This window comes from Dendrobates tinctorius, unplaced genomic scaffold, assembly GCF_039654945.1.
Source record: "Dendrobates tinctorius isolate UK_male_01 unplaced genomic scaffold, ASM3965494v1 ptg000155l, whole genome shotgun sequence".
Classification (NCBI taxonomy): Eukaryota; Metazoa; Chordata; class Amphibia; order Anura; family Dendrobatidae; genus Dendrobates; species Dendrobates tinctorius.
The window spans coordinates 5,820,265-5,844,964 of NW_027361822.1; the positions used below are offsets into that span (position 1 = coordinate 5,820,265).

The 24,700-nt window shown below is 43.5% G+C and overlaps 2 protein-coding genes across 2 annotated transcripts in view; both read right to left on the minus strand.

Annotated features, from left to right (window-relative positions):
* Positions 1 to 24,700, minus strand: part of LOC141051169 (uncharacterized) — an 872,784-nt gene that overhangs the window by 783,753 nt on the left and 64,331 nt on the right. The gene's annotated exons all lie outside the window — the stretch shown is intronic.
* Positions 2,177 to 24,700, minus strand: part of LOC141051155 (uncharacterized) — a 28,147-nt gene continuing 5,623 nt past the window's right edge. The window contains exons 2-7 of the mRNA XM_073548021.1: positions 13,152 to 13,301; positions 12,843 to 13,022; positions 12,637 to 12,760; positions 12,456 to 12,553; positions 10,138 to 10,228; positions 2,177 to 6,210 (exon numbers count right to left, since the gene is read on the minus strand). Coding sequence (XP_073404122.1) covers positions 5,621 to 6,210; positions 10,138 to 10,228; positions 12,456 to 12,553; positions 12,637 to 12,760; positions 12,843 to 13,022; positions 13,152 to 13,301 — 1,233 coding nt within the window. The 3' untranslated portion in view covers positions 2,177 to 5,620. The remainder of the gene's footprint in view (positions 6,211 to 10,137; positions 10,229 to 12,455; positions 12,554 to 12,636; positions 12,761 to 12,842; positions 13,023 to 13,151; positions 13,302 to 24,700) is intronic.

Sequence of the window (24,700 nt, forward strand, 5' to 3'; positions counted from 1 at the left end):
GATTTTTGTAAGAATAATTACCGGAGTACTATTATCTTTACTGTTTCCACTAAAACTGTACCCTCTTTTCTGTCCAATTTTGTTGATGTATTCTTAGAAAAGGGGTGCCAAGAACTGCCTCCCCTTCATGCATGATTACCCCTGATTACCCCGTCAACTTGCTCCCAGGAACAAAACTACTGAAGACCAGGTTATAGAACCTTTCCGGTCCTGAAAGGTAGGCAAGGAAAGATTACATCGCTGAGATTCTTACTAAGGCTACAGCTACACTATCAGTATTTATAAGCCAAAGCTTCCTGGTGTCATCTGCAGGTTGCGGGATGGACCAAGATAAGGTCCGCACAGTTCTGGAATGGGATCCGCCGGGAAATCTGAAAGCCTTGCATTGCTTTCTGGGGTTTGTCAACTACTATAGGAAGTTTATTCAGAACTTCTCATCAATTGTCAAACCTCTTACTGATATGACAAAGAAGAATACGGACGTGATACTTCTCGATGTGGTCTGATCTCACCCGAAGGGTATATTCTATCTTGAAGAGATGCTTTGACATGGCTCCTTTACTCACACAGCCTGATGTCTGCCGTTTATTGTAGAAGGTGATGTGCGTGAGGTGGGGGTTGGGGCTAGAATAGAATTGTAGTGTTATCTCATGGGTCAACTCCTAATAAGTGGCATCCATGTGCCTTTTTCTAAAAAAAATTATTGCCGGATGAAAAAAACTATGATATTAGAGAACTTTATTATGATATTTATAGAGAACTTTTGGCCATCAAGTTGGCTTTTGAGGAGTGGCATCATTTTTTGGAGAGGGCAATCCACCCTGTCACAGTGATTAAAACACTCACAAGAACCTGGTCCTTGAGCCCACTGGGATTTAGTTTTCTCATAGAGACTAGGCTAGATCTGAGTGGGCAGAATGACCAGGTCCTTTAGCGAATTAGGTCTAGTATTTAGGCTGTCTTATATAAAGCAGCCTAAATACAAGTGGGCAGAAGGACATGGAGCTTTAGCCCACTAGCTCTTGTATTAACTCAGGGGTGTCAGGGGTCATATGATCAGGGGCCTTGGAGTATGCAGGACTCTGCTGTGCTGGTTATCATGGTGCTGGATGAGGAGAAATTTATGTGTTGGGTCAGGAAGGGTTTAGGGTGGGTTTAGCAGAGCCTTGTGTGTACGACGTATATGGAACGGAGCCTTGAGTGCACAACGTGTACGGAGCAGAGCCGTGTGTGTAAGGCATGTACGGAGCGGAGGTGTGTGTGCATAGCCATGTGTGAACGATGTGTACGGAGTGGAATCGTGTGTGTATGATGTGTACAGAGCAGAACAGTGTGTGTATGACATGTACGGAGCAGAACCATATGTCCGTGAGGTGTACAGAGCAGAGTCGTGTGTGTACGAGGTGTACAGAGAGGAGCCGTGTGTGTACGAGGTGTACGGAGAGAAGTTGTGTGCGTACGGAGTGGAGTTCTGTGTGTACAACGTGTACGGAGCGGAGGTGTGCATGCACAATGTGTAAGGAGCGGAGCCGCGTGTGTACATTGTGTACGGAGTGGACCCATGTGTGTACGACGTATATGGAGTAGATGTGTGTGTGTACGACATGTACGGAGTGGAGACGTGTGTGCGTGCAACTTGTAAGGAGCAGAGGTGCATGGGTACAACTTGTACGGAGCGGAGCCATGTGTGTACAAGGTGTACGGAGAAGAGTCGTGTGTACGACATGTACTGAGTGGAGCCGCATGCGTACGACGTGTACGGCGCGGAGCCGTGTTTGTATGACATGTACTGGGTGGAGCCGTGTGTGTACGGCGTGGAGCCGTGTGTGTACGGCGGAGAGCCGTGTGTGTATGGAGTGAAGCCGTGTGCGCGTAGCTGCGTGTACAAAGTTGCGCCGTGCGTATACAATGTGTACGGAGTGGAGCCATGTGTGCACGACGTTTACAGAGCAGAGCAGCGTGTGTGATGTGTATTGAGTAGAGCTGTTTGTGTATGAGGCAGAGCAGTGTGTGTACAACACATATGGGGCGGAGCTGCGTGTACTACACATAGATCTGGGTGTCCTTCTTCTGAATGTTTCCTTTTTACCTCTCACCACACCTGCTATTACCTTCATTCCTAGGACATGGCTAATTTGGTTAAAGCCACATCCACAAAGTGAAAAAAATGTACCCGGACTGACAAAAATGCTTTTATTTCTTCACATCATAGTATAAATCATCATGGCGACATGGAACCGCTCGTTTCAGGCTCACGTCACCTTACAACTACTACAAAATATTAATACTAAATAATCCACCATGTCACCCTCACACATCCCCTAACACTTCTTCTTGGCAATGGGACATCATGTGACAGCCATCGGAAGTCAAAAATATCACATAATGACATTAAAAGAAAGAAAACTATACAAAGGATGAAATTTATTACTAATGATGTATACCTCTGATATACACTTTGTTGGTATCTTGTGTGTAGGAGGTCCAGAAGGCCAAGATGTCTTCTTTTGTTATCACCACCCCTGCTGTGTAATGTAAAGTGATTGTACTCATTCAGAAAACCGTTGTCCTCTGCTGCAGTTCCACACTCACCATCCCCAGGTCCAGCGCTGAGTATGTGGCGCTCCTCCTGTTATTCGGTAGTGACTGCAGCTCTGACGCCCACTCAGCAGAAAATAAATGTTCTCTGCGTCTCCAAGGTAGTTGCCGCTGAGGTCAAGATTTTCTTGTAAATGTATTGATTTGAATATATTTTTATACATATTTTTAAAAACATTTTCTTTACCTTTTAGGGTGTGTGCAGACGCTGCGGAATCCGCTGCGGATTAATCCGCACGGATTTTGCAAAAACCGCAGATAAACCGCAGGTCAAAAGACCTGCGGATTATCTGCGGTTTTGCCTGCGGTTTGGTCCTGCGGATTCACCATCTCCACAATGGTGGAGATAGGAACCCGCTGCGGATTCCGCAGAAAGAATTGACATGTCACTTCTTTCTGCGGTTTCAAAACCGCAGCAAATCCGCGCGGATTTTTCCGCAACGTCTACACAGCGTTTTTTTTTTCACCATTCATTTGAATGGTACTGTACACCGCAGCTAAAACTGCTGCGGGTCCACAGCGGCCAAAACCGCTGCGGAAATGCAGCAGAATCCGCAGCGTGTGCACGTACCCTTAGTCCTCTTAGGTGGCTTGAACCTGCGATCAAATGATCGCTTATCCTATATACTGCAATACTGAAGTATATAGTAAAAATTACAATCTCCTATGAATAGGAGCACCGTACTGGCTGGCATGGGGGTCTTAAGCAGACCCCTAGCTGTGATAGCAACTCACTAGCACCTCGGAATCGCGTCTTGGAAAATTGAGAAGGGCAATAGGTGCATGGAATGGCGTTCTGTACAGTTTACGCACATTAAATGCTGCTATTAGAGATGGACAGTGGTATTTAAGTGGTTGACAGCAACAGGTGAAGCTCAGCAGTCGGCGAAGCAAAGCTCCCCCCAGCTGCTGTTAGACAGATATTGGCTGTATAACACAGCTGGGGTCGTCTAGTAATGATAAAATCTTGGCTCCAGAGTTTGCAACAAAGAAGGTGACCCAAGATTGGATGTACCAGAACATTATATGTTGTGAAGAAGTTGCTTAGATGAGTACTTAGAATAAAATAATTGCGTAGATGTATAAAATTCTTTGTTTGAATGCTAATCAGGAGGAAAACGAGGCCTTTTAGTGCAGATTTGTTCTTGCATTATATTTTTTAGAAGGATTAGAAAAACTGTAAAGTAACAATGGTCTGTAATCACCTCTGATGTTGGCACAATTCCGGAGATGTTGGCACTTGGGCTCGGGAGACATAACATTCAGCAGACGATAAAGAGATGCTTCATTCTCACTTCTTTTTTAAATAAGAGCTGCTGCTTCCTGACTTCCTCTGGATGTCAATTTCATTTGAATGAACTGAAATTGAAACTACTTGGCTAGAGGGCTCATGTGATATAATATCCCAGGATTTTCAGCATCCACATTGCCAGAACGGTGCCGGCACCAGAGGGGAATACAGGCTATTATTTTATATATGGCGGAGTACAGTACTTGAGAAAGGGTTGTCTAACCCCTTGAAAGGGAACCGGTCACATCCTTTTTCAATATTCAACTGCCCCCAATGTCTTGTTGGTAATGCAATATGCATCACTAACATAGTCTTGTCAAGCAAAACTTCCAAATATTTATCTAAAAAAGACTCTTAATTTCATACCCGTGCATATTCCAGAGCTGCGGCACGTCAGTGGCTAGGTGATGTATCATTGTAAGCGCACACGCTACGCGCGGCATTCTGTTCCCACAGGTCTGGTGCATGCGTAAGCGCGGCATTTAGCTGCACCAAGATCTCTGCAGTGGGTTTTTCAGCAGGACCCTGGTTACTCCATCGGCTCTCCATGATTGCATCAAAAGTGCCAGCAGTTGTGGCATTTAAACAATTCTGATAGTGACTGCAGCAAATAAATGGTTAAACAGGAGAAATCGGAGCCAGATATGGTGCAGACTAAATTCCTGAGACCTGACATAGAGTGTACTATTACATGGATACTCGAATGGAGATACAAATGTATTTCAATCTCCATTTTGTTTAAACTTATGAAGACCTGATTTTAGATGTAGCTTTATGTGATTTTACTACTTCTCACTATGATCTCATATGATAGCACTGGTGCTGCTCTTAAGTGCTTCCCCTCCTTTTTTGGATGTTATATCAGAGCTCAGTAGGCGTAGCTAGCATCCTACTGCTCGTAAGTCATGCCCCTGTCTGTGCTGGCGTGATGATCACCCTCCCCTTCACTCTCTTTCTACACTGCCTTCCTGTCTGCACCTTCACAGCTTGTATACAGTATGACCTGTCAATAAGCATGGAGTGGGAGCTGGAAAAGCAGGGAGAGGGAAATGACAGTTTATATAACAGTTATGAAGGTGCCGGCAGAGTACAATGCAAATGAGGGGTAGACATCAAACCTGCCCACTGACTCTAATAATCATTGGTGAAGGACAGGTACATGGGTAATGTGCTGCAGGATGCTAACCACACGCGCTCATCTCAAATAACGTCCCAGAAAGGAGAAGAAGCACTTCGTAGCAGAACCAGTGTTTTTACGTGAGGTCACAGAGAGAAGTAATAAAATCACATGAAGTTACATCTAAGAATGGGTAGAGAAGTATGAGCCCTTATAGTTTTACACAGAAAGTAGTTTGTAGAGATGAGTGGATCGCTTTGCGCAACCCTAGTCCACGGGCCAGGTCAGTGTTCTCTGTCCGTGGACAGGAATTGTACGAATTTCTTAAGCTTCTGAGTTCCCCGGGGCAGTCTTTGATTTGCCAACCTGGAGAGATGTCATTATTGCGCCGCTCCTGTCCACAGACAGAGCGCACTTACCTGGATCGTCGACCAGGGTTGCGTAAAATGATCTGCTCATCTCTAATAAATTGAAATACATTTGTATCTCCCTCAGCTACCCCTTTAAGCCCTACAACGAGAAGGGATTAAAAAATATATAATGCCTGCTTAATTTTTCTGACATGCAACAATGTGTAATTTCTCTGTAAATAACTTTTAACATTCTGAAGATTACTATGTCTTTTCACCTGTGTGACTTCTGTGATGTCTGACAAGATTTGATTTCTGGTTGAAACATTTCCCACATTCTGGACATGAAAATGGCTTCTCCCCTGTGTGAATTCTCTGATGTCTAGCAAGATCTGATTTCTCTGAAAAGCATTTCCCACATTCTGAACATGTAAATGGCTTTTCCCCTGTGTGAATTTTCTGATGCGTAACAAGGTTTGATTTCTTAGTAAAACATTTCCAACATTCTGAACATTTAAACGGCTTCTCCCCTGTGTGCGTTCTATGATGCCTAACAAGGTGTGATTTCTGTGTAAAACATTTCCCACATTCTGAACATGAATATGGCTTTTCGACTTTGTGAGTACTTTCTTGAGAAAAAATTACATAACAGACTGAATGTTGAACATCAATCTTCGACGAATCAGAAGATATAACCTGCTGAAAAGGATCAGATGATAACATTTTTCTGTCAAGTACTGGAGGTAGATCTGGTATAATGGCATGTTCTTCATATGTATCTGGTGTGAAACCAAGATCATCTGTTTCAAAATCAGAAAATATCAGATATCCCTCTGAGCTCCTGGTACAGTCGTCTGCCAAGAATAAAACTTAATTTGTTATTTTTCCATAAGGCTACCTTGCAATTATGTAATTAATTATAATATTACTTTTTTCAACATTGAAATTGCAGCAACAAGAAGGAAAAGTCAAGCACTTTCTCAAACATTATTATCAGTAATCACTTTTAGGGCTCATACTCACTTGTGAGAGACTCGCACGATTCTCTCGCATGAAAACCTGGCACTGCTGCCGGCACTGGGATCGGAGCGTGTGTCTACATGTATTTCTATGCAGCCGCACGCTTCGGTCCCAGTGCCGGCAGCAGTGCCAGGTTTTCATGCGAGAGATTCGCACGAGAATCGTGCGAGACTCTCGCAAGTGAGTATGAGCCCTTATGGAGTAATTTGGCATTTATATTTGTGCATTATTTTCCATATGTTTTGCTCCTATTTTTATCTTTTATGTCTTTTTTTATTTTTTCTCCACAACTTTGCTTATGCAGATATTTCAGAAAGATTTATGAAATATACCCCCCCCCAACAAAAAAAAAAAAATTAGACATTTGGTAAAAGTGGCAATTCACTCCAATTCCTGCCTGGAAAAAGGTTTCTGCTGGAGTTTTTGATTAGGTGCATTTTTACAACTCTTTTGAGGTTTTGCATTTTTTGGTGCTAAAAAGTCACAATAACTGGTTAAGGACTGAAACGAAAAGCATTTTTTTTTAAATTTTGCGCTAGATACATGAACAGGGTGCATAATTTGAGAACTTGGTGAAAAAACATCAGAGAATACAAAAAATAGAAAAGTGGCTTCAATAAATCGTAAATGATGAATTGTGCCGCTGGTCTGAACTTACTCCATGAGTTTTATGCCTGTATGTGGCAAATCAATCTGGTGAGCTACCAGCATCTTTTCGGATTACAAATTTTGTTTGTGATTCTGTCAGCATAGAATGACTGTTGAAACCAAGTACAGGCGCTCAGTGCTTCATGGCGAGGTTAATCATTTAAGTGCACTTTACCACCTGCTTGGTTTCTATCTATTTTCACCATTATTATTATTTATTTATATAGCACCATTGATTCCATGGTGCTGTACATGAGAAGGGGTTACATATAAATTACAGATATCACTTACAGTAAACAAACTAACAATCACAGACTGATACAGAGGGGAGAGGACCCTGCTCTTGCGGGCTTACATTCTACAGGATGGTGGGGAAGGAGACAGTAGGTTGGTGGGTTGCAGCAGCTTCTGTGTTGGTTGAGGCGACATCTCCGGTAGTGGTGAGGAGGTAGCGGGGTCATTGCAGGCTGTAAGCTTTCTTGAAGAGGAGGGTTTTCAGGTTCCTTCTGAAGGATCCGAATGTGGTTGATAGTTGGACGTGTTGGGGCACAGAATTCCAGAGGATGGAGGATATTCAGGAGAAGTCTTGTAGTCTTGTAGGCATTTAGGTGAGGAGCAAATAAGTGTGGAGGAGAGAAGGAGGTCTTGGGAGGACTTGAGATTATGTGAGGGAAGATATAGGGAGATTAGTTCAGAGTCAAATGGGGGAGACAGGTTATAGATGGCTTTGCAGGTCAGTATTAGTAATTTGAACTGGATACGCTGAGGGAATGGAAGCCAGTGAAGAGATTTGCAGAAGGGAGAAGCGGAGGAGTAGCGAGGAGAGAGATAAATTATTCGGGCAGCAGAGTTAAGGACGACTGGACAGGTGTGATGGTGTTAGCAGGGAGTCCGCAGAAAAGGATGTTGCAGTAGTCGAGGCTGGAGAGGTCATGCACAAGCATTTTAGTAGATTGAGGGCTGAGGAAAGGACGGATTCTGGAAATATTTTTAAGCAAGAGGCGGCAGGAGGTGGAAAGAGCTTGGATGTGCGGTTTGAAGGACAGGGCAGAGTCAAGGGTTACTCCGTGGCAGCGGACTTCCGGTACGGGGGAAAGCGTGATGTCGTTAATTGTGATAGATTGATAGATAGATCAGGTAAGGGAGATCTGTGAGATTGAGGAAAGATGATGAGTTCAGATTTGTCCACATTTAGTTTGAGGAAACGAGAGGGGAAGAAGGAGGATATGGCTCATAGACACTTCAGGATTCTGGACAGCACAGAGATGACATCTGGGCCAGAGAGGTAGATCTGAGTGTCATCAGCATAAAGGTGGTACTGGAATCCATGGGACTTTATAAGTTTCCCCACGCCAAGTGTACAGATTGAGAGTAGGGGTCCTAGAACTGAGCCTTGGGGGACTCCAACAGAGAGAGGGTGGGATGAGGAGGTAGTGTGGGAGTGGGAGATGCTGAATGAGCGGTTGGAGAGGTATGAGGAGAACCAGGATAAGGCGAGGTCTTGATGCCAATGGAGGAGAGGATCTGTAGTAGGAGGCAGTGTGGTCAACTGTGTCGAAAGCAGAGGACAGGTCTAGAAGGAGGAGTATAGAGTATTGTCCGTTAGCTTTCCCTGGCTCTATGAAGCCAGAGCTGTCAAAGAAGAAGGTGGTGGATTTTAAGGGAAACCAAGCAAGTGGGAAGGTGTATTTAAATGATTTGCCCCACTGTGAAGAACCGAGCAGCAGAGCTTAGTTTGAACCATCATTCTGTGCTGACAAAGTCCCTTTAAGCTCCTAATTCTAAATCCTTTCTCTAGATGTCACTCAGTTACCACATTGTCTTTTTCTGGTCATGATACTGAATTAGCGGTGAGCATGTTTCTTAGATATTATGAGATCTAGAAAGCTATTGTATACAAAGTTTTCAAATAATGATATATAATGATATATAAGGGTATTTGACAAAAAGTCTTTGTGAGGAATTTTTGGAGCAGAAACTGAGTGGAAACTCTCCACATCCTATTCAAAGACTGAAAACTCCTCAAAAAGTTGTGAGTTTCTGCTTAGTCAAAAACTCAGCAAAACAGGCTAAGTATGTACACTTGAAGAAGGCTGCAAACAGCCGAAACGCATTATGTAAACCTGAAGAAGGCTGCAAACAGCTGAAACGCGTTGTGTATATAGTTTTTGTTTTTTTTATCAGTTCGAATAAAATTTTACCTACAAGCAACCTTACATTTCTGCTCATAGATTTCTCTTGGTGGTAAAGACAGCGCCATTCCCTGGTCCTCCTGTCTGGCATCTACTTTGTGGGATACTCCTGTTTCAGGGTCCAATTCCTCCTCACCAGGTCGGCAGCAGTCTCTTGCAAATACCTCCATACTCAAGCATGAGTTGTGCCTCAGTTTGCGCAACTGCATCAGGTGAGCAATTTCCTATATACTCACCTTCTCAATTGATTATATCTTGCTACGCTTAGATAGAGCCACATTTTTCTCCTCTAATAACTTTAATACAGTGCCACTACATGACAATTTAAACATAATGTGTATGAGGCCCTTCTTTATGTCTAATACAGGATGTATCTGAGCCCCCTTCCATCTAATTTTTGGCAGTTCTTGCTTCCTTCATAAATTACAGTGATATGTCCAATTTTTAATTAAAAAATAATAAAAAAATAAAAATTAATTTCAATTTTGGTTTACTTAAATTATTTTTTTACATCCTTTTTGCATTTTGCCTTATGTACAAGTCATTATACAGGAAAGAATGTTTGTTAACATTTTTTTCCTGTAAACTGCAATCTCTTGTTGATTTCAAATGTTATATTATCAGTCCTTAAAGTGCAGTAAAAGAATTAAACTATTGTCTTCCCCATGCTGTTCTCCTTCCATTCATTACTTTTTCCATCCATTTCAACATTTTTGTTGTCCCCCAGAACTTCTTGTAGGGTCTGCTGGAAAAATGCTCGGCTTTCCCATTAACTCCCATTATATCGTTACTCGAAACGAGCATCTGATTATTAGGAACTGTTAAGTTCAAGTAAGAAGCATCGATGCATGTTAGTGCTCAATCATCCCTAATAATAACACCAGCTAGTGACTTGAGTAGAATTTAGTGGTGACTACTCACCTGTGCATTTATCTGTAGGATTCTCCTCTTTACACTGCTCCTCACCCCTCACATATGTCTCTGTAGTATTATTATGGGACAGATCTTTACCCTAAAACAAAGATTGTAAAAGTCACAGATGAAAACTTAGCATGATGACCAAAAATTACATGTCCGAAGTAGTAATTTGAATAGCTGCAGGTCTCCTGTATAAATCCAACCTGTCGGCTTCTAATTCTACCCAGCAGCCTCCATAACCAGAAAATTGTGAGGAGATCCAGGCAACATCTAATGTCTATGATCAGCTTTATCCGGTCACCTCCACCAAGAATAAATCATACACTGAATGGCCACTTTACTAGACACACTCATCTAGTAGCGCGTTGAACCTCCTTTGACCTTGAGAACTTCAAACAGGAAAGTAGCGAGCTTCAATTTTTTTTCCCAACTCGACTTTAGGATAATTTTAGAGTATGGAGAATAATAAGGAACATATGAATTGCATAAAAAAATAGATGTTAATTGAATTTCCTGACTAAATTTAAGGAACTGTCAAATTCAAATTTTGCCAGCTCAAGGGTAGAATAAGGCTATGTGCCCACGTAGCGATTGTTAAGCGTTTTTGCCACGATTTTCGGAGCGAAAATGCGGCGAAAACGTTTAAAAATCGTGTACAGAATGCCCCCCATGCATTCCTATGGCATTCCGCACATGCTGTGCTAATGCTGCATTTTTTTCCGCGGCGGAATCGCATCGCGGAAAAAATCGCAGCATGCTCATTCTTTTATGCGGAATCGCAAAGAATTGCCGCGATTCCGCACCCATAGGAATGCATGAGAATCGCTTACTTCCCGCATGTGGCTATGCCCACCATGCGGGAAGTTAAACGTCTCATGTGCGGTTGGTACCCATGGTGTGGAGGAGAGGAGACTGTCCTCCAGGCCCTGGGTACCATACCCCTGTAAAAAAAAAGAATAAAAAATCGGGGTATATTTACGTTCCGACGTCACGCGCTGCATTCCCGGCCTAAGCGTTCCCAGTAATGCCTTGCGGCAAGGTCCTGTAATGACGTAGTCTCGTGTGACTCTAGCGGTCTCGTGAGATCGCTATAGCAACGCGAGACCAACGTCATCACAGGTCTCGCAAGGCATTACTGGGAACGCTGAGGCCCGGGATGGCAGCGCGGGACGTCGGAAGGTAAATATACCCCGATTTTTTGATTTTTTTTCAGCATTTTAACATTCTATCTTTTACTATTGATGCCGCATAGGCGGGCTCAATAGTAAAAAGCTGCTCACACTTGTCAAACACTATGTTTGACGAGTGTGACCAACCTGTCAATCACTTTCCAAGCGATGCTTCAAATCGCTTGGAAAGTGCTTGAATATCGCACGCGAAAATCGCGATCATAATCGAGGTAAAATCGCGGTGAAATCGCGCGGAAAAAACGCGCGATTTCTGGGAAGGAGTCCGGTTTTTAGTGTCCGGAATAAAACGCTACGTGGGCACATAGCCTAAAAGAGAAAGGGTACGGCATGCGCAGTGCAGAAGTAAGAAAGAGGTTAGAGGGCGCTGTGCAGAGAATCGAACGTGGGCCTGGCACAAAAACAGGTGAGTATCTTATTTTCACCCCTTTGCCAGACGTCTATATACACTGCCGATTTTGCGTGTTTTCCCACCTACAAAGAATAGAGAGGTCTATAATTTTTATCGCAGTTACACTTCAACTGTAAAAGACAGAAAATAAAAAAAAAATCTAGAAAATCACACTGTATGATTTTTATATAATTAATTTGCATTTTATTGCATGAAATAAGTATTTGATGCAATAGGAAAACAGAACTTAATATTTGGGACAGAAACCTCAAATCAATTTGGTCATCTGTAAAAAAAGCAAAAAAGAAAACAAACTTAACACAAAACCTTCACTGCTTTTTTCACATCATACGGTAGATCTCAAGATGTTATTCCTCGATCGGAACATTCTAAGTATACTCTACACTATTTCATAAAAAACACAAAGTTGACGGTTTCTAAAATATTTGCCCTAGCTAATCCAGCACCGATGACTATGTCTCTTTCGAAGACATTCAGATCGCTTGGTTTTACCATTCTGATATGGATTCACAATGAAAACTGATCACTTAATTTTACATTGCACTAGAAGATCACAGGTCTAATTGTCATAGAAGAAAGCTCCTGATGGAAATGCGCCGGTGTCCTTAATAAATTCTTCATTCAGTGTACAAAACTGGTGGATAAAACAAAACTGAACACCAAACCTTCACAGCCTTCAACACATTATATGGGCAATTTCATGAAACCTTCTCTCCATTTACCTGATGATCCTGAGGAACATTGGGATTTTCTTGTTTACAGTCCTGTGGGAGAAGAGGACGGGGACATCTCTCTGGTGTTGTCCTCTCACTGGATAGAACTGGAGGAGACACATACAGGGACTGAATTCACTCTTTACATACAGATAATTATAGGCCGTGTGTATTTAGTCCTGTCTATTACCTGGTGATGTGAGGGGCTGGGGAACCTCCATCATGACGTCGTTGTACAAATCTTTGTGTCCTTGTAAATATTCCCACTCCTCCATGGAGAAATAGACGGTGACATCCTGACACCTTATAGGAACCTGACACATACAATGACACTGTTACCCCCCGATCCCTTCATAGCATTACTGTATAATGTCACAGCATTCCCAGCAGTGTCACCTCTCCTGTCAGCAGCTCAATCATCTTGTACGTGAGTTCTAGGATCTTCTGGTCATTGATGTCCTCATGTATCAGGGGGTGAGGTGGAGGCCCCGTGATTGGACTCAGGGGTCTTCCCCATCCCTCAGACACAGGGGCCTGACAGCGCTCCCTAGAGGTCTTCTTCACTACTGTGTAATCCTGGTTATGGAGAGACACATTAATAAACCTCACTACAGACATTTCCAGAGTCCTCACCTCTCCAGTTCTGTCCATCTGTTATTCCCATAGATAAGAATGATGTAATGTGACGTCATCAGAATCTCTCACCTCTCCAGTAAGCCGGAAGAGGATCTCTAGGGTGAGGTGTAATATCCTCTCCGCCATCTTGTCCCTGTCCCTATCCATCCTTGTAGGGTCACTCAGGAGAATTCTCTTATATAGAAGATCTCCACTGAGAGGATCCGATATTGTAGGGACCTGAATGGGGAGAAGATGACGATGTAACACCTTAAAGATCCCATGTAAGAAATCTCCAGTAATAAACCAGCGAGCCAAGTCAACTGGCCAATAACCCAGTCTAAGAACACATTTATCATTGAAGTTTCTTGCCGTAAAGAACAGATTTCAGACCTGATTCACACACATCATTATCACAGTTGGGACTTTGATGTCTATATCAATGATTATCACAAAAAGAAAATAACTTCCAGTGTCTGAAATTACCACTATCCAAAATGTACAGAATGTTAATCTCATACGATAAAGACCGGCCCTCATAAATCCTGTAATGCAGCAACATAATAACCTGATGTAGCCTCAGTAAGGGGTTTTCCTCTTTCAGAAATGTGTGCCCTAATCTCAGTAGGATATTTAAAATAAATTCTCATCAGGTATTCACTCTCCCTGAGTCCAACATTGGTTCTCTACTGCAGCTCCAACCTCGGTGATTTCACGACATCAGTGAGGTCACCTCAGCCACGAGTCACCACTCTGGCCAATCACTGAGCCAAGCGGTGTGAGCTGTCAACCATGGCAAAGCGGATGAGCTCCATGACTGCTGGACCCAGGAGGGTGCTCGCCTGCTGAGCTTATTACTTAAAATATTCTACAGAGTTTGAGGCACGTGTTACTGAAAGAGAACTATCCTTTTAAGGGTCCCGGCACCCAGTAATGGGGAATGTCCAGCACCTACCTCCACCTGCAGAGCCGCACACTACATATATGGCTGCTCTGTGCGCACAGGACCTGGGATGAGGTCACAGGAGGGGAGGAGTCAGGGGTCACATGATCAGGGGCCTCAGTGTAGGCAGGACTCTGCTGTGCTGGTTGTCATGGTGCTGGATGAGGGGAAGTTTCTGTGTGGGGTCAGGAGGGGTTTACTTGTGTACGGAGCGGAGCCGTGTGTGTACGAGGTGTACGGAGCGGAGCCGTGTGTGTATAACAGGTATAGAACGTAGCCGTGTGTGTGGTATTTCCCAGTGAGTACAACGCAAAAGGCTGCCTTTGACATAGTGGACCATTCCCTATTACACCAACTCCTCATCTCGCCCCCTGTCTGTTGGAGTCCCCCCAAGGCTCAGTTTTAGGACCCGTGCTCTTCTCCATCTACACCTTCAGCCTGGGACAGCTCACGGAGTCACGGCTATCAGTATCCCCTCTATGCTGCTGACACACAGATCTACATCTCAGGACCCGATATCACCTCCTTACTAACCATAATCCCACAATGTCTGCTATTTTATTCATCTCTGCTAGATTTCTTTTCCAAAGATTTTATTTGGATTTTAAAATAACAGGCAAGAATAGGGAGTAAGGGCAGGAGAGGAAGGAGGGGGGGGGAGAGGATAGGGATGGGGAGGGGAAGAAAAAAGGGAGGGACATAGGTAAAATAACAATGCAACAATATAACAATATAACAAGAGTGATATTACACTTATAGGGTACATAATGCCCAGGTCACTGGGGGTGTAAAAGGTATAAACAAAACGACTGCGAACAAACGCATAACGAGAGATTGTAAGCCAATTAAGGCCAATCATAAGTGAGCAAATATTTAACAAGGATTAGTAGACGAAATATACAATTAAATGGTAGCGCCTAGAAGTTGGTGGTGAAAGAAATTAAATTATAGGGGACAGAAAGGCCTTGTCCCATTTGTTCCATTTTTTATAAAATTTTCCAAACTGATTATTAATCAGAGCAAAATTCAGTTCATGTGCTCTATGTTGCTGGGCTAGGTGGAAGATAACCTCTGGATTTGGGAGTATTTTGTTTTTCCAGTGGAAAGTGATGAAATTTTTTGCTACAAGACAAAGATGAATGAATATGGGTTGGAGTGTCAAGTCTAGTTCGTCTAGGTTAAGGGAAAGAAGGGCCATTTGAGGGGTGAGGGTTAAAGTTTTGTTAGAGAGTTTATTGAGAGAGGTAGAGATCCAAGACCAGACTATTTTTGACTCTGGGACATTCCCAAAACATATGCAATAGGTCTCCCTTGAAGCCGCAGTCTCTCCAGCAAAGGGGTGAGGATGAGTTTGAAGGACCGAAGTGTGCTAATTTTGCCGGAGTAAGGTACCAATTACTAATAGTTTTAAAGTATGTCTCTTGAAGTGGAAATGAGATTGTGGAGTTGTACGTTTTGGAGAGAGCCTCTTCCCATTGTTCAGGAGAAAAGGTGGATTTTAGGGTTTTTTCCCAGGTAACCATATAAGGGCTTTTTGACAAACTATCGTCGTTGTTGAAGGAGTCATAGAGAAAGCCATGACTCCAAAAGATTTTATGATGAGGATTGAGTAAGACTTTTATGGAAGCGTGAGTAAAGTTCATTTTTGACTTAAGAAAAGCGAGGACATTATCTTTTAAGAGGATGAATTCTAAGAATAAGGAATGAGGGACGTTAAAGTTTTTTCTTAGCGATGCAAAGTCTACGAAATTGGAGCCGTTGTGGATATCTCCCAATTTTGTGATTTTTAATTCTGGCCAAATAGTAGGGAGGGTTACGTTAGAGAGGCTAAAAATAAGAGTAAGGGGTATGTTTTTTAGAATGGGGAATTTGTGTGTCCGTCTGCTTGGTTTGGAGAATTTACACCAAGCTTGAGCAATGGCCAGGAATAGAGGGTGAGCGTTAAAGTTAGGAAGATGATTTGAGATTGCTTGAGTGATGATGTTGCTTAACTGTTTACCATTATTTAAAAATAGTTCCAAGTCAAACCAGGCCGGAGGTTCACGTTGGGAAATCCAATGGACACTTTGTTTAATCAGAAGAGTTTGATAATGGGCAATAATGTTGGGAAGGCCCATCCCCCCATTCCCTTTTTTCCTGCATAATGATGAGGAAGAAGTCCTAGCTTTTTTCCTCCCCACAGGAAGGTTTTGAACAAAGATTGGATGTTTGTCAGAAGTATGACCAGGAGGGAGGCATCGGAGAACATATAGAATTTTTGGAAGGATGTGTGTTTTAAGGATATATCTCTGCTAGATTTCTAAGACTTAACATGAACAAAACAGAATTCATCATTTTTTCCCGTTCTCACGCAACACCCCTAACAGACCTAGCCATTAAAGTCAATGGCGGCTCACTCTTGGGGCAACCCTGGACTCTAATATCTCCTTCAAACCACATATCCAAACCCTTTCCATTTTCTGCTGACTCCAAATCAAAAGTATAATTCCCAGATCTGCACATTTCTTAAATAAAAATCTGCAAAAACCCTAATGCATGTGCTCATCATCTCACACCTCGAATACTGCAAACTACTGCTCTGTGGCCTCCTTTCTAACATTCTAGCACCACTGCAATCTATCCTAAACTGCTGCCCAACTGATCGACGACCTGTCTTTGCTTATTATGAAGATTTGTATTTTGGTCTTTGCAATCATGTAAGAAGCGCTAATGATACACTTTGAAGAGCTTTGTGAGTCACATGCCTCTGTATTTCTTTAACTATCACTGACACCACTGAATGAATCCCATAAACTTTTAATTGGAGTTAGAACTACTTTAACGATCTTCATAATGAGTGTATGATTACTTTAAGGAATCGGGCCAACCTCAATGAGTTTTTGCTTGGAGATAGCAACCTTTTGTCAAAAGTCTCTTCCTAAATTTCCATAAGTTATGTAGGGAGCCAGCTCTCACCTGAATTATATTAAAATAAAGGGTTAAAGGCTTGTACATATTGGTGCATGGAACCCTCACCCTACTGTGATCTGCATAGCCAGGCATGCCACAAAACCAATGACATCTCCAGGATAGAGATGAATATTAAAGGGCCAGATGTCTACACGCATACCAGGCTAGTATTGGAACCAAAATAGAGAAATATATTGTTTCAAGGTGGATTGGAAAGGTGTAAGAACTCACATAAATAGATATAAAGCATTTTAAAAAGACAAACTGAAAGGGGATTTAGATTACACTGTTCTGCATATTTTCAACTTGATAGAGATGAGACCGCTCTATAGGCATAACCCTCCAGCAGTGAGTCATCGGAGATAAGCCTCTCACTTTACGGCACTACAGACCTCGCACAGACCCGCATACCCCCGCAGAGCCCCGTAGACCCCACACACACACGCACACACACATAGTCCGCACACACCATACACGCACACAGTGTCGGAGCATGCACATTTGTCAGACGGATCCTGCGCCCATAGGTTTCCATTCTAGCAAAAATCGGACAGCGCTGGATCCGTCGCTGTCCAATTTTTCGACTGATACAAAAAACATTGCTCTGTGCGTCCGGCCGCAGGACAAAGAATTTCCAACGCATCCGGCGAACGACGGATGAAACGTGAGGCCATCCATCACTAATACAAGTCTATGAGAAAAAAACTGATCCAGTGGCGTCAGTCGCCAGATCCGTTTTTTCAAAAAATGATGGATTGTGACTGATGGCGAAAAACTGACGTGTGAAAGGGGCCTTAGATACATCTCTTATATTAATTCATACATTTACTCTGTATGCCCTGTCAGATCCGGAACTTCTGACTGATATCACAGCCCTTGGTGCCTTTACGCCTTTTCTTTTGAGCAACGGAGCTTTCCCGATAGCGCGCATGCAGAGTTCTTCCTACCTCGGATACTTCCGGTGACGCTCTTACATCATTGCAAGTACATCATTAGGAGGAGGGAAGACACGCGATGCGCCGATACAACAGGTCGGTCTCCTATCTTCCCTTAGCTAGCGTTGATAGGATGGTGCTCATTTATATTCTCAGCTGCCCCTCACCCTGACACGCCCTCGGAAGATGCTGGCAGCGAAACGTGTGACGGGTTAAGGGGACACCTAGAGCACTCTCATGTTGGCTGCATTTCATACCTATAGGTAATATACTGTTCACTATATTCCTATATTGGCAACCTGCATATATGCTTCAGTTGATTCGGCTATCATTGGCATTTTCTGTTCCATATTATTGCCCTGATCTATTATAGTAAGAGAATTAATCAGTACAATTTGTGCCTATATTACATTTAAGCCTAGCAATCATTTTTTTTTTTTTTTTTTTTATAAATTCTTTATTTAAGAATGTAATTACAGGAATATTAACAAAGTACATGTCAATATAATCAACATTCAGTTTTTCATATGGGGAGGGAAATTCAGGGAGGGTTGGGTAAAAAGGAAGGGAGGGGAGTAACAGGAGAGAGGGTAAAACTGGAAGGGAAAAGGGAAGATAGGGATGATAGTCCCGTAAGAAAATAGCCTCTATCTATTTGTTTACAACATCAAATAGCGAAGTGTATACAATCATATATAGCATAAACAATATATAGTAAGAAAATTCTTTGCATTAAATCTTGATAGTATTTTTGTACAAGAACCATTGGTGCCATCTTCTTTGTAGTTTGTCCTGTTTACAGTAAGTCAACCGGATTTTTTCAAGAGAATAAATACTATTGGCTTCGTTTATCCACTCTGAGAGGAGAGGTGGGTCAGTATCTTTCCAATACCTAGCTATAAGAATTTTAGCTGCATTAAGCAAATGGGAGCATACAATATAATCACTTAGATTTTTATATTGAGGACGAACATTAAGGAGGATTTGTTTGGGTGTCAAAGGAGGCATTGAGGCATTGTTCGAAATACATTTTTTATATTGTGAGGTGCCAAGGGGAGAGGTACTAGAAAACAGGTATGTTTCTCCCCGTTTCATTTCATATGTCTCCCTGTACTGATGATGAAGCCAGTTTATTTCACTGTAATCCAGTCCTGGTTTCCTTAGTGATCAGCATGGAAAGGACTGGTAGTTCCCCCTCCACTAATTCAATCCAGGTTTTGGTTTCCTGACTGGTCCAGCTGATATAATCAGGAGGAGCTGGAATCTCTCAGTCTATCGTCTGCTGAACTGGGAGCTGACACAGTAAGATAACATGGACTTGTTTGCTGTTATATAGGTTTATTTTGTAGTTAGCCTGCTATTGTTAGTTAGTGGCCAGACGGCCTTAGACGTTTTATTTCATGTTTGGCATGTGTAACATTGGATAACAAGTGTGCACAATAAATATGCCGTGTCCATATTGCTAGTCTGCTGAAGTGACTTCATAGCCACACGCTTGTGCCAAAGCAAAGATCCTAGCTGAGCTATCTATTCCCCACAAATGGTGTTTCGAATGCGGGCACTTGTGGCTGCTGGACTGTGACTGCAGAGAAAACGCTGTGTATGTCCTGGCTGAAAGCTTCTGCGCTTTTGAAGAGCCAAGAGTCCAGTAATATGGAGGAACTAGTGAAGCAGTTATTGCAAGCAAATGTGCAGCAACAGCAGACTAATGCTTGCTTCCAGAAGGCTCTGGAGCAGCAACACCAGATGCAGCAAGAGCAGTTGGAGGCAATAAAACAGGCCTTGGTTCGGCAACCCCGAGATGAGGGAGACCGTACACAAAGCGCTGCTAGTGCGCAGAAAGCCGTACAGAAGACTTTGCTTAAAATGACCGCAGACGATGATGTGGAAGCATACCTCACCGTGTTTGAACGTATTGCAGAACGTGAGCACTTGCCACTGGACAGATGGGCTGAGGTAGTGGCTCCATTTCTGAGCGGAGATCCACAAAAAGCCTATTACGATCTGAGTGGAGCGGATGCTATGGACTATATCAAACTCAAAGGTGAAATCCTGGCAAGGCTGGGAGTAAACACGTATGTACGTGCACAGAGGGTGCATTTATGGAATTTTGTGGAGCATCAGCCAGCCCGCTCACAAATGCATGATCTCATCCATCTAGTAAAGAAATGGCTGCAACCGGAGGCTTTGACGTCCGCACAGATGGTGGAGCGTGTTGTTCTAGACAAGTACCTGCGGTCCTTACCCGCTAAGATCCAGAGGTGGGTTGGACAGGGTGACCCAACTACCGCTGACCAGTTGGTGAATATGGTCGAACGCTACAATGCTTCTGAAAGCCTACTCCAAGGGACGTTAGCACCCCACTGGCCCCCCAAGAAATCGCTGGAGAGTCCTGCGAAACCTACTCCATCTTCAAAAGAAGAGAACGTCACAATGAAGGGTAGCAGACCTACAAAGGACTATGGAGGTGGTACGGGCTCACATCAAGCCAGCAGACCTCGTCTGGGATCTCCATCGAGGAGACAAGGGCCTATACAATGTTGGCGATGTCGCGGGCTTGGCCATGTAGCAGCTAACTGCCCAATGACTACGGAGCCAATGGACTGTAATGCTATGAGGCGTCTTTCATTATATGTGCAGTCAGTCTGTGTGGCGGAGACCCTCACGGGAAATGAACAACACGTGTGCCATGTCGAGGTTGACGGTTATAGTGTGAATGCCATCTTGGATTCCGGCAGTCAAGTAACTTTGGTACATGCCAGTTTGGTGGACTCTAGCGCCCTAACGAACTTAACCGTGGGCATTAGTTGCATCCATGGGGATACTAAGAACTACCCCACTGCCTGGGTTACTCTTGCCACGCCAGTAGGGACCAAAAGACATCAGGCGGCAGTCATAAAGTCTATGGGACACAGTGTAATCCTGGGGAGAGACTTTCCCTTATTTTGGGACTTGTGGAACTTCAAAAGTGGCATGAACCCTCTAGTTGAAGACGGTGCTCTGGAGCTAGCCCCTGAACCATTGCAGCAAGACGACGGAGAACTCATCTCAGAGGAAGTACTAGAATCTGTGGACTCTCCTCTGGCTGTGTATGCAGGCGAGGCAGACCAGCTAGAGGATGTTTTAGAAATGCCTGACCTTGAGGTGGCCCGTGGTAAGTTCGGGACCGCTCAGCACCAGGATCCTACTCTAGCAAGGGCGTGGGAAAACATAAAGGTCTCCGAGGGAAGACCATTGTACCCAGGGGCTCAAAATGAGTTCCCACACGTGGCGGTGCAGCAGGATATGTTGTATCACATAGACAAGGTGCGAGGGGTGGTGGTAGAACAACTAGTGGTACCTAAGTCCTTTCGCCAGGTAGTTTTGGAGTTGGCACATAAACATCCCTTGGGAGGACACCTGGCGGTAGAAAAGACAAAACACCGTATTCTGCAACGTTTCTTTTGGCCGGGTCTAGTGGGAGACGTGACCCAGTACTGTCGGTTATGTCCTACGTGTCAATTGACCGCACCTATGTCACATTTTAGAAGCCCCTTAGTGCCCTTACCAATAATAGAGGTGCCCTTCGAGAGGATAGCAATGGATATAGTCGGTCCATTAGTTAAATCTGCCAGGGGTCATCAGTACATTTTGGTAGTATTGGATTACGCCACGCGTTATCCCGAAGCAGTGCCCTTGCGGAATGCCAATGCGAAATCAATTTCAAAGGAGCTGGTTAATATGTTTTCCCACACCGGCATTCCGAAAGAGATACTTACGGATCAAGGGACCCCCTTTATGTCTCATGTACTTAAGGATTTATGTAAACTGCTAAAAATCTCCCATTTGCGTACCTCAGTATATCACCCTCAGACTGATGGTTTGGTGGAGCGCTTTAACAAAACCCTAAAGGGAATGTTGAAAAGGGTGGTGGATAAGGACGGGAGAGATTGGGATGCCCTACTACCATACCTCCTGTTCGCTATACGTGAGGTACCCCAATCCTCCACAGGCTTTTCACCTTTTGAGTTGGTTTATGGGCGGTGTCCTAGAGGCCTGTTAGATATTGCCAAGGAGACTTGGGAACAAGAGGTGACTCCTTATCGCAGTGTAATTGAACACATAACACTTATGCAGGACCGAATTGCAGCAGTTATGCCAATAGTTAAAGAGTGTTTAGAGCGCGCACAACATGCCCAAAGCACGGTATACAACCGAGCGGCAAAAACACGAGTCTTTCAACCCGGAGACAGGGTGTTGGTATTGGTGCCTACCATAGAGAATAAATTTTTTGCAAAATGGCAGTGACCATACGAAGTGCTGGAACGAGTAGGTGAAGTAAATTATAAGATACACCAACCAGACAAGAGAAAGCCCGAACAAATATACCACATAAACTTGCTTAAGGCCTGGCGGGACAGGGAGAGTCTGGTGGCAGGAGCTGCCCTTGAGGATGGGCCTCGAGGGGCACCACCTTCTAAGGTAAAGGACCCCCAGGTAGCTCCGCCAGAAGTGGGTATTGCAGACACGCTATCCGAAAGCCAAAAACGAGAGACCAGGGAGTTCATACAGAGGAACGCAGATATTTTCTCGGAACTTCCTGGCCGGACTCACCTAATTAAACATGACATTATTACTGATCCACAGGCGCGGGTACGGCTTAAACCATATCGAATTCCAGAGGCTCGGAGATATGCCATTTGGGTTGCATGGTGCCGCAGCCACCTTCCAACGTCTAATGGATATTGTCCTAAAACCCCATGGCCAGTATGCATCTGCGTACTTGGACGACATTATTATCTTTAGCAATGACTGGGACACACATTTGTCAAAAGTACAAGCCGTCTTAGACTCCTTAAAAACAGCTGGGTTGACTGCCAATCCCAAGAAATGTACGTTGGGATTGGAAGAGGCTCGCTATCTGGGATATAGCATAGGGAGAGGCGTCGTGAAGCCTCAAGCCAATAAAGTGGATGCTATTCAAAATTGGCCACGACCGGTAACCAAAAAACAGGTTGGAGCTTTTTTAGGGATCGTTGGTTATTATAGGCGGTTCATCAAACATTTTGCGACCATCGCAGCTCCTCTCACAGATCTTACTAAGGGGTCGAAATCTGTCACAATAAAGTGGAACGCAGAAGCAGAGGAGGCCTTTCAGCGATTGAAAACAGTCCTCTGTGACCAACCAGTGTTGGTTGCACCAGACTTTAAACGGGAGTTTATTGTCCAAACAGACGCCTCTGGGGTGGGCCTCGGCGCGGTTTTGTCTCAAGAAGTAAATGGCGAGGAACACCCAGTGGCCTATCTAAGCAGAAAGCTTACAAGAGCAGAAAAGAACTACAGTGTAGTTGAGCGGGAAGCCCTGGCTGTGAAATGGGCCCTGTGCACCTTGCGCTATTATTTACTAGGTCGCCAGTTTAGGCTAGTGACGGACCATTCGCCCCTAACATGGATGTCCCGGGCAAAAGAAGGCAATGCGTGGGTGACACGCTGGTTCTTAGCATTACAAGGGTTTAAATTTTCCGTTGAGCACAGGGCGGGCACAGCGCACAGAAATGCAGATGCGTTGTCTAAAACGCACTGCTTGGTGACTCGTCGTGTCCGACCCCACGGGCTCGAACAGAGGAGGGGGGTGTGTGAGGTGCCAAGGGGAGAGGTACTAGAAAACAGGTATGTTTCTCCCCGTTTCATTTCATATGTCTCCCTGTACTGATGATGAAGCCAGTTTATTTCACTGTAATCCAGTCCTGGTTTCCTTAGTGATCAGCATGGAAAGGACTGGTAGTTCCCCCTCCACTAATTCAATCCAGGTTTTGGTTTCCTGACTGGTCCAGCTGATATAATCAGGAGGAGCTCTCAGTCTATCGTCTGCTGAATTGGGAGCTGACACAGTAAGATAACATGGACTTGTTTGCTGTTATATAGGTTTATTTTGTAGTTAGCCTGCTATTGTTAGTTAGTGGCCAGACGGCCTTAGACGTTTTATTTCATGTTTGGCATGTGTAACATTGGATAACAAGTGTGCACAATAAATATGCCGTGTCCATATTGCTAGTCTGCTGAAGTGACTTCATAGCCACACGCTTGTGCCAAAGCAAAGATCCTAGCTGAGCTATCTATTCCCCACAATATGTACGTGTATCATTTTCCAAAAAGGGTCAATTTTAGTACATTCATACCAAATATGAGAAGGCGTACCTGGTGATGATTTACATCTCCAGCAGCAAGATGAGTGGGATTTATCAAACCTATAAAGAGTATCTGGAGTTCTATACCAGCGAGAGATAATCTTATAGTTTAATTCTTGGTATCTTGTTGAAGGAGAGATGGAATGAACCTCTTTCCAGAGCCTAGAGATTTCTACTGATGTCAATGAAATGATCAATTCCCTCTCCCATTTAATTATGAAGTTAGGAGGTTCCCCTGAATCACAGAATATTTTGTACGTTTTTTATATTATTTGTCTTTAAGTCAAAAAAGATATCCTGTGTTGATTTTACAATAGAATTGCTGGAGATATTAGGTATGTGAATTCTAACTGTCTCTTTTATAATTTCTAGATCTGTATCTGATATTTTGATGTCGCTAAATATATTCTTGAGTTCGTTAATAGAAATGATATTTTTTTTTAATAAGGTGGCCTATATGTATATAAGAGAGGTTTCCTAGGGTTTTGAGTTTGTTTTTAATAGCTCTATATCTGTTCGGGATCAGATGTAGCAGTGGGGTATGCGTACAGATATCTGGAACTAAGTTGCATTTTTTATTAGTCCTGTTCCAGAGAGTTATTGATAATTTAGTTATTGGGTTCACAATTTCACAGTATTTAAATT